This window comes from Dromiciops gliroides, chromosome 4 (assembly GCF_019393635.1).
Source record: "Dromiciops gliroides isolate mDroGli1 chromosome 4, mDroGli1.pri, whole genome shotgun sequence".
Lineage (NCBI taxonomy): Eukaryota > Metazoa > Chordata > Mammalia > Microbiotheria > Microbiotheriidae > Dromiciops > Dromiciops gliroides.
Window position 1 is genome coordinate 195,697,458 of NC_057864.1, and position 10,395 is coordinate 195,707,852.

The following is a 10,395-nucleotide window of genomic DNA, read 5'->3' on the forward strand; positions in this document are numbered from 1 at the left end:
GGCTACATCAAGAAGGATTGGGGGCGGGGAGAACTGACTACCTGAGACATCGTTTATTAATATTAATTTCTCACAGTTCTCAGGTCCCATGAAATAATTTTTAAATCTGATTTCTGTAGTTCAGTGTAATTGGTTTCCTTTGTAATTTAATTTTATGCATTTGAAAGCATTATTATGAGAAGAGGCCGAGTGGCTTCACTAGACTGCCAGAGAGGTCCATGACCAAAAAAACAGTTGACCTCTGAACTAGGTAATTTCCAAGGCTCCTCTCAGCTATTAGAGTTCATTATTCTAGGACCTTGGACTTTTTCCAATAAAATATTATGGGGGAATACAGCTTGGGAGGAAGAATAAGCGATGGATGGATGGATGAATGAATGATGCAATCATTAAGCGTTTATTATGTATAAAGTAGTGTGCTTAATATTGGACGCACACGCTTGCGTTCTAAGCACAACGCCACCTTGGGACCAGAGAGGAACTCTCTGAGCTAGGAACCAAAGTTTTCAGCACAGAGAAAGCGAACGGACGAGTTTCGGAAAAGGACTCGGGTCAAAGTCTCCGGTGGCGGCGGTCCTTGATTAGTGCCGGTAGGGCAGGGGGTCTAGAAGTCCGGGTTCAGAACGTCCCTGCAGGGACAGGCGGCGTTGATGGCGGCGGTGGGGCTTTGGGGAGCCGCAGCCCGCCGTCTGAGGCCTCTCGCGGCCATTGGGCCGGCCGGGTGCGGGCAGACGCTGCAGATCCGGCCCTCGACCCCGCCTTTCTGGCCAGGGTCGGGCCGGTCCCTGCACTTGTCGGTGGCGACTCCAGCCGGCCACAACAAATGGTCCAAAGTCAGGCACATTAAGGGCCCCAAAGACACGGCCAGGAGCCAGGTCTTCACGAAACTCTCGAGGCTCATCCGTTTTGCTGTCAAAGGTGAGAGTGGGATCGGCTTGGGATTGGCGGGGGGGGGGGGGGGGGGGGGGGGGAGAGAAGGCGGACTGAACCTGAACCTGAACCCGAGCTCTGCGGCTCCTTTGGGAAATCTCTCCCGCCTTGGCCACCTACAGGGACTCCACGCTTTAGCCAAAGATTCCTAAGGGTTCCCTCATCTGGAAAATAACAGGGAAAAATGGGAGAAGAATTTTCCCCTTGTTCTCTTCTGTCCTTTCCAAAGCCCATCCAAAACTGCCCATTCACACCCACACCCACCCCCAATAATACCACCCTTTTTGTGGTTGACTGTTGAGGATTTTCATTTTCTTTTTTTAAAAAAAAAAGTTGGTATCTTTAGTCAGTCCATAAGCATTTGCTAATCACCTACTGTATGCCAGGAACTATGTTAAACGCTGGAAATACAAAGATAAAAGACAGTCCCTGCTCTCTGAGAACTCACAATCTTTTATGGGGAATTCAAAATGCAAACAACACATAAGCTATAGACAGGATGAATCGGAGATAATCAACGGAAGGAAGGCACTAGAATCAAGGGGGATGGGAAAGGCTTACGGTGGGTGGAAAGTGGGATTTTAGCTTTTGTTTCTTTATCACCCTTAATTTTGCCTGAATGTATCTCTCCCTCCTCTCCTAGCCCCTACCCTCACCAGCTCCGTTGGAACAAAAATTAAAAAAGAAAAGGGAGGGGAGAAGAGAAACAGTTTTATAACAAAAGAACACATCGGTTGAATCAGACAATAAATGCAGTATTCTATACACACAAGCCCTTTCTCTGCAAAGTTAAGATGCATCTCACTCCATTTTCTCAAATCTCTAGGGCAAAGCTTCTTAAACTGTGGGTCGTGACCCCACTGAATGTGGGGGGATCACGAAAACTGTGGTAGTAAATGATTTGTATACTTATTTTATACATCTATATATCCTATACACCTATATATCTTATACATAAAAATTTCTCAGGCAAAAGGGGTCGCAGGTGGAAAAAGTTTAAGAAAACCTGCTCTAGGGCAAAGTTTCTTGGTCATTATAATTACACAGCATTAAGTTTCATTTTTTTCTATTATATTGTTATAGTCTTTGTGCACATTGTTTTCCTGGTTCTTTTTACTTCATTCTGTATGAATTCATGTTTTTCTATGCTTTTCTGAATGTTTTATAGCTCTCATTTCTTACTCTACAGCCATTCCATTATGTTCATATACCACAATTTTTTAAGCCATTCCCCAGTTGGACATTTACTTTGTTTCCAGTCATTTACTACTACAAAAAAGTGTTGCTATGGTCTATATAGGACCTCTGATCCCTTTGGGATATATGTCAACAGTTGAGTATCTGGGTTAAATGGAAAATCACTTTTTTTTTTTACCATAATTCCAAATTGCTTTCTAAAACAGTTAAAGTCAATCATAGCTCCACCAACATTGTATTATTGTGCTTATCCCAACATCAACTATACTCATCTTTTATCATCTTTACTAATTTGCTGCAGGTAAAGTGAAACCCTAGGATTATTTTAATATGTATTTCTCTTACTATTAGTGATTTGGAGCAATCTTTCATATAGTTAATAGCTTGCAAGTCTTCTTTTGAGAACTGTTTGTTCCTGTTGTTTTGGCCACATATCCATTGAGGAATGGCTTTTTTTTTGTCTTATATATTTGCATTCCCTATTAATCTTGGATGTTAGATCCTTATCAGAGATACTTGATGCAGAATTTTTTTCCCGATTGACCACTTCCTTTCTTATCCTAGTTTCATTGATTTTATTAGTGTAAACGGTTTTAATTTCATGTAGTCAGAATTATCTATTTTATCTTTTGTGATTGGCTCAATTCCTTTCTTTTTTTTTCTTTGGTTCTGTTTTGTTTTGTTTTTAAGATCTCTTATCCTAGCCATAGCCATGAAAGACACCTGATGTAGTTCTATTCTAATTTTGGGGGGTGTTCATTTTATCATAACTTCTAAATCATTTCATCCCTTATCTCTCTTTTAAACTAACAAGCTATATACTCACCTTCCTGAAACTTAGTTGGGAATAGCATCCTCTTCATTTCTCCCTCTAAAACACTAAAATCCTTTTAGCTTAGTTGATCTCATTTAGTATTGTTCCTTCCCTCCTTCCAATCTTCCTCCTCTTTCAATCGTAAGCATACTCATGTTCTCTATACTTTCTAGAGTGGAGTTTGTTAAATTCTATGAACGAACTTTCTTAATTTTGTCTGAGTTTTACCCTTGCTTTTCATGGAAAGTGGTTCTGTTAAATTAAGGCCTCCTATTGCACCAATTAGAATGAAGGCCCCTTGAGTTAAAGGAATTTGAAAATGAGGAATCTTGATCAGTTACTTCTCCTACCCATTTCAGTTCTTTGATTTTGTGGCAAATGCCTCTAAAATGAATGATTATGTGGCAACCCTGTGTCTACACTGAGTATGAGAAAAGAAAACCACATAAGAGACTTGTGTCCCCTCTAAAAAGATATGTTTTAGTATATTCCGTATAACCAACTAAGATCTCAGGAGGGTTGGAGAAGGGAATAGGATACTGCAGTCCTTCAAATATACATTGGAGTTGGCACAGTGAGCTGCCAGTTCCAAATATGGCTTCCTTGATTTCCCTTTTTGTATAAGAAAAAGTTTGTTCTCTGACATGTGTTGGAATGTCACACACACCCCCCCCCTCCTCATTGAGGGTTCCAGGATGTGATCAGTGAAACAAGTATTTTATGTTCTCTCTACTTTCAGATCTAAGATTTGGGATCTTTAAGTGCAATAAATTGGTTGAGGAAATAATACTAAAGTGTCACGTTTCCTGATTTATTCACAGTTAACAAAGAGGATGTATAGGGGGTCTTAGATATGAAGCCAGATCCTTTGGGGCAATTTTGGTCCATATGGACCAACAAAGAAATATTGGGAAAAGAAGAGGAAAGCTTTTTAGCCCATTTTAACTATTTATAGTTTTTAGATGTGAGGGAAACCAAGAATGAAACTCACTTATGTCTGTCTTCTTCCACAGAGGGAGGTCCCAACCCTGAGTTAAACAGCAGTCTAGCCAACCTCCTGAAATTGTGTCGAAGCAAGAACATGCCAAAGTCAACTATTGAGGCAGCACTGAAAAGTGAGGTGCTTACTGTCTGCTATTTGGGTTTGGATGCTTAAAGGAAGCTCCTTTTATTTTCTTGGAGAAAGGCTGCCCCTTATGTTAACAGCTTTTTTGTGTTGTTTTTGGTTTTGGTGAGGCGATTGGGGTTAAGTGACTTGCCCAGGGTCACAGAGCTAGTAAGTGTCAAGTGTCTGAGGCCAGATTTGAACTCAGGTCCTCCTGAATCCAGGACCTGTGCTCTATCCACTGTGCCACCTAGCTGCCCCTTATGCTAACAGGTTTGAGCTACAATAGTTTATATTCTACCCAGATCTTCATTGTTCCAACCTCTAACCATTCCTGAAGGTCCTTAACCCTGTTATTCCCCAGAGGGATCAGGAACAGAGTAATTAGGGAGGTCCAGCCTAGATAGCATGGGTGCCTACAGTATAGTGGGTTGAGGGCAAGGCTGAGAGATGTCAGCATACATTCTGGGTGACCAGTTATGAGAGAAGCCATTTACTCATCATTTAGTATGATAGCTGGGCCCAAGACAGGGAGAGAGTTAGGAGGGAGCGCTCACAACTGGAGAAGAAATATCTGTTCTGCTGGACCCTTGGGAAGTCAGTAAATAATGAGAAAGCTGGGGGTGGGGGTGGGGGTTAGGATTTCAAGGAAATTTCAGATATGTTAAAGCAACTACCAAAACCCAATACAGTAGAGCCAGCAAAAGAAGGGAGTCTCCAGGAAACAAGTTTCTCTGGGTAGAACTGAGGGACAAATACTAGGCATGTCGTATGCCAGACCTTTTTACTATGGGGAATGAAGGAGTCTTTTGTGCTTTCTTTACCCAGTAGCAACAGGGCTCTTTTATGCCAAACCTTAAAGTAGATTTGGTGGTATGAAGAACCCTTGCTTGAGAGGCCTTGCCTCCACTGCCCCTGTAGCTCTTAGGCTAGCCACTGATAGTCTTAAGGTGGGAAAAACTATGGGTTTTTGGTGTTTGGTAACCTCTGAGGCAGCACAAAGAACACAGAAACACAGAAAAAAGATCCTTCCAGCTTGGGAAAAGGACCTGTAACTGCTTATCCCAACCATATTCAATCACAAGTGAGATCAAGGGTCACTAGAGCCTTGTCCATAAATATTGGAGATAATTTCAAGTTTTGAGGACCCAGGTGTGGCATGGCTGAGCTAGAGATGGATAAATCCTAACTATTTCAGTATTATCTGTTGCAGAAGAACAAAGACATCTATATTCTCTATGAAGGGCGTGGCCCAGGTGGCTCTTCTCTACTCATTGAGGTACTTTCTGACAGTGGTGCCAGGTGCCATGCAGACATCAAGCACATCCTGAACAAACACGGGTGTGTGGTAGGAGTTGGTTGAGGGAGGCGGGGGGTGGGGAGGTGAAGAAAATCAATGGTAGGGCATTTTGTGGATACTGAGTGACCTAAAGCAGTGACTATGGACCCCTCTTTGTTTTCATACAGGGGGGTGATGAGTGATGGGGCCAGGTACTCCTTTGATAAAAAGGGGGTGGTCATGGTTGGCACAGAAGACAAAGAGAAGAAGACTGTGAACCTAGAACGAGCCCTGGAGTTGGCATTCGAGGCTGGAGCTGAAGATGTACAGGAATCTGAGAATGATGATGAGAAAAATATGCTTAAAGTAAGTTGTTTCTTATGAAAAAGCTTCCAGAAGAGTCAGGAAAATTAGTTCAACATGTGCCCTTTTTTAGAAAAACATTTTTAATATCTGTTATTCTTAGATCATTTGCTATGCTGCTCTTAAAGGCTTTGATCCAAAATATTCGTGGTCTCGAGGCTCTCCTCTTCCCACATTGTATGAGGATCCTAGAATCATATATTTTTAAGTTGGAAGAGACCTCAGAAGTTATCCTCCCACAGTAGGGATCCTCTCTACAAAGTCCTTGGTTGATGAGCAGTTTCTACTTGAAAACCTCTAGTGATAGTAAACTACAACCTTATATGGCAGCCTGTTCAGCTCTAATTGTTTGGGAGTTTGTCTTTGTATTGAATGAAAATGCACATTTCTGCAACTTTAATGCAAAATAAAATCAGAACATAGGAGTTGTTAAGGACCTTTATGCCACCTCTTGGTAATTTTTCATTCACTACCATTGTAGAGATTGTGTTACTACGCTTTTTAAAATGCTGTACTAAAATGTATCTGTTTCTATATTTGTCATTTCCACTTACCTTTTTAAAAATCTTAGTCCTCATTCTTGCTGCTAGACTGTTATAAAATATAAAGGTGATAAAATGTACCCTATATCTATCTGCTTGTCTCTTTAAAAGGATCACCTGTACCTTTGCCTCATAATGAGCTATAGGATCAGTTTCCTAGCACCCATCACTTTTCTTTTATTATAGAGTAGCCCAGTCTGCCTGACTCTTCCAGCAGGCTTAAAACACCTTTTGTCATTTCCCATTGCCCCTAAAATAATTTGGATGCTACTAAATAAAAATAATTCCATTTTAAACAAAAATTTTTTAATTTTTATTGATATCTTTCAATTGTATATCCCTTTCATTTCTGATTATATACCAGCAAGCCATCCCTTGGAACAAAGAATAAAAAAAGGGGAGAAAGAGCAGTTCAGCAAAATCAACCAACACATTGACTGAGTCAAATAGCGTGTGCATTGTTCCTTCCCCATAGTTACCTCACCTCTTCAAAGAAAGGATAGAGGCACATTTTCTTATTTCTTAGGTCAGACTTGGTCATTGTAATTACAGAGCATTCAGTTTAGTGGTTTTTGTCTTTCTTTGCATTTATATTGTAGTTGTGTATATTGTTTTGTTGGTTGTCTTCCCTCTGCACAAGGTTATGTAAATCTTCCTGTGCTTCTCAGAATTCTTCATATTCCTTCTTTCTTCCTGTGCAGTAATATAACATTTGTGTACCATATTTGCTTAACCATGCCCCAGTCAATGGGCATTTCCTTTGTTTCCAGATTTTTGCTAGCATAAAAAGTACTGCTATGAATATATTGATATGTATGAGACTTTTCTTTCTGCCTTTGACCTCCTTGGCTATGCATAGCAGTGGGATATATGGGCCAGGGAGTATAAACTAGTTTAATCACTTTCTTAATATAATCCCAAATTTCTTTCAGGAAGGGTTGGATCAATTCACAGCTCCACCAACAATGTATTATGTGCCTGCCTTTTCACATCTCCTTCAATATTGACTCTTCCCATTTTTTGTCATCTTTGCCAGTTTTCTGGGTGAAACCTCAGAGATGTCTTAATTTAATTTTAATGTAATTTAATTAATTCAATCAATAATTTGTTTTTAAAATAATTGATTAATTACATTTATCACTTGGAGATTTGGGATCTTTCCATATGCTTATCCATAGTTTGTCATTTTCTTTTTGAGAATTATTTGTTTATATCCTTTGACCACTTATTGAGGAGTGGCTCTTGTTACCTATAAATCTTGGAAATTAGATCTTTATCAAAGATATTTGAGGGGCAGCTAGGTGGCGCAGTGGATGGAGCACCGGCCTTGGATTCAGGAGTACCTGAGTTCAAATCCGGCCTCAGACACTTGACTTACTAGCTGTGTGACCCTGGGCAAGTCACTTAACCCCCATTGCCCCGCAAAAAAAAAAAAAGATATTTGATGCATTTTTTCCAGTCTTTCACTTCCTTTCTTATCCTAGTTGCATTGATTTTGTTCAAAAGCTTTTCAATTTCATGTAATCAAAGTTAGCTATCTTATCTTTTGAGATGCATTGTTGGTAGAGGTATGAATTGGAGAATAAAATGACAAAAAATGTCCATGCCCAACTCAGATGTATTCCACTGTTAGGTTTATATTCCAAGGAGATCATTGACAAAAAACCCTTTATATGCCAAAATATTTGTGATAGCACTTTTCATAATAGCAAATAACTAGAAACAAAATAGATTCCCATTGATTGAAGAACAGCTAAACAAATTGTGGTACATGAATGTAATGGAATATTGCTATCCTGTAAGAAATGGCAAACATGCTAAATACAGAGGAATGTGTAAAGATTTATATGAAATGATACAGAGTAAAGTAAGCAGAGCCAGGAATACAGTATAAACATTGACTACAACAGAAATGGAAAAAACCCTATAAAACCATAGAAATAGAATATTGCAAAATTATAAACATCTTGACAGCAAAGAAGAGATAGAAGACACCTTCTTCTCTCCACCCCCTTTTGCAGATGCTGGGGTCTACAGATGTAGAACATTGCATATAATATCAGGGTTTTTTTTTTGGATGGGTTGATCAATTTTGCTGTATTTTCCCCTTTCTCTTTGGTTAAAAAAAAATTCCTTATCTTAAAGGAGGTTCTCTGGAAGTGGTAGAGTTTGAAGGAGGAAATCTAGTCATTGTAAAAACAAAATATAAATAAAACCCCCTTGTCCTTAGCTATAGCCATCAAAGTTACCTGATCTAATTCTCTTCTCTGGTTGTTAAGGGTTTTTTGTTGTTGTTCCCCTATTTATTTGACATTTTATTTTTCCCCCAAATACATGTAAACATAATTTTTAACATTTATATTTTTTTTAATTTTGAATTCCACATTCTCTCCCTGCCCTCATTGAGAAGGCAAACAATTTGATGTTATACATGTGTAGTCATGCAAAACATATTTCCACGTTAATCATGTTGTGAAAGAAAACACAGATAAAAAGAAAGTTTTTAAAAGTGTTCTTTGATCTTCATTCAGACTCTATCAGTTATTTCTCTGGAGATGTATAACACCTTTCATCATAAATCTTTCAGAATTGTCTTGGATCTTTGAATGGCTGAGAATAACTAAATCATTCACAGTTGTTCATCTTACAGTATTGCTGTTGTATACAATGTTTTCCTAATTCTGCCCATTTCACTTTTGCATCATGTTAGTTTTTCCAGGTTTTTCTGAGAGCATCCTGCTCATCATTTCTTAAAACACAATAATATTCTATTACAATCATATACCATAACTTGTTCAGACATCCCCAATTGATGGGCATCCCATCAATTTCCAATTCTTTGCCACCACAAAAAAAAATTGCTATAAATATTTTTTCACATATAGGTCCTTTTTTGTCTTTTATCTCTTTGAGATATAGACCTAGTAGTGGTTTTTCTGGGTCAAAGGATATGGAAAATTTTGTAACCCTTTGGGCATAGTTGTTTTTTAAAGCTATAACTTTTGATATTCTGGTCATATTTTCATTTTGAGCTTCTTAGAACTTATGGTGTAAGATGTTGATTGGTCTAAATCTAATTTCTGACATATTACTTTTTCCAGTTTATATGTGATATCCCTTCACTACATGAAGTAAGGACAAAACTGGACTCCCTGGGCTTGTGTTCTGTGTCCTGTGTCCTAGAATTCATCCCTAACATGAAGGTGAAGCTATCAGATGGGGACATGGAGGCAGCTGCCCATCTAATCGAAGCACTTAATAGCTATGAGGATGTGATTCGAGTCTATGACAACATTGAATAACAGGGTTTACCTGGAAAGAGACAGCCTGGTGTCTCACTATTCAGATAGCAATCCATCTCAGTAGTATGAATTTCTACAAACTACCTTTGGGACCTGAGGAAAACAAGATGCCTTGATAGGTCATCAGTGTATTAAGCCAAGGTCAGTGACAGTAGAGATTTGTGCCACAGCCAACTTGTTGAGTGGTCATTGCCTGTCTTGCTGCTCCATGAGGAGAGAAGACCCTTGGAATCATCATACCAGTGGCATGACATGGCATGATGAGGAAAGCTGAGATGATGTCTGATCCCTGCTCACTGACTAAACCTAGATGGCTAATCAAGTTGCTGCCCTTGGCTTAGTCTCTGACCTCAGAAAGTCACCCTTTACATGACTTATGGGTGAATCATTCTGAATGCCTGGAATAGGAACTGCTTTTTGAATAGTAACAAAAATGATTTATATTAGTAACTGCATTGTCTGGTGTGTGATTATTATCTCTCTTCCATGGTTTTCTTCCTAACATTCTCCCATTCAGGAAGTGTGACTTTATCTGCCTAGGTACCTTCATTCTCCCCAGTGGGCCTAAAATCCTCCTTGCAATACTCCAGCACCTCTGTCCTGACCTTTCTTTTACCCTGTAGATACACCCTTTGATGCCTTGATCTATCACATCAACAAAGGGCCTAACCCCACTTACATGAACCATAACTTACTGCTTATCATCATCCTCAGATTCTGCCTGAAGAAGCAGATGGGGCAAATGAGAGAAAGGAGGCCATCTCTGGGACTCTTGGGGGTGAGATGTTTACATTGAGTGTCCGTCCTAGTAAAAGAATGGCTGTTGGTTGCATCCCCTATTTCTTCCCTCAAATGGGGCTGCC

At 39.5% G+C, this 10,395-nt stretch overlaps 1 protein-coding gene across 1 annotated transcript; it reads left to right on the forward strand.

Moving 5' to 3' along the window:
• Window positions 1-524: 524 nt before the first annotated feature.
• Window positions 525-9,982, forward strand: LOC122725959 (translational activator of cytochrome c oxidase 1). The gene is made up of 5 exons (XM_043963330.1): window positions 525-918; window positions 3,955-4,061; window positions 5,260-5,387; window positions 5,514-5,691; window positions 9,332-9,982. Exons 1-5 carry the CDS (start codon window positions 651-653, stop codon window positions 9,530-9,532), a joined length of 882 nt encoding a protein of 293 aa, XP_043819265.1. The 5' UTR covers window positions 525-650; the 3' UTR covers window positions 9,533-9,982.
• Window positions 9,983-10,395: the final 413 nt, after the last annotated feature.

Bases quoted from the DNA above. Each gene is read 5' to 3' on its own strand.
- LOC122725959 (XM_043963330.1), top strand. From the start codon at position 651: ATGGCGGCGGTGGGGCTTTGGGGAGCCGCAGCCCGCCGTCTGAGGCCT. The intron at 919-3,954 runs GTGAGAGTGGGA...CTTCTTCCACAG, and splicing joins CATCCGTTTTGCTGTCAAAG to AGGGAGGTCCCAACCCTGAG. The intron at 5,692-9,331 runs GTAAGTTGTTTC...TACTTTTTCCAG, and splicing joins ATGAGAAAAATATGCTTAAA to TTTATATGTGATATCCCTTC.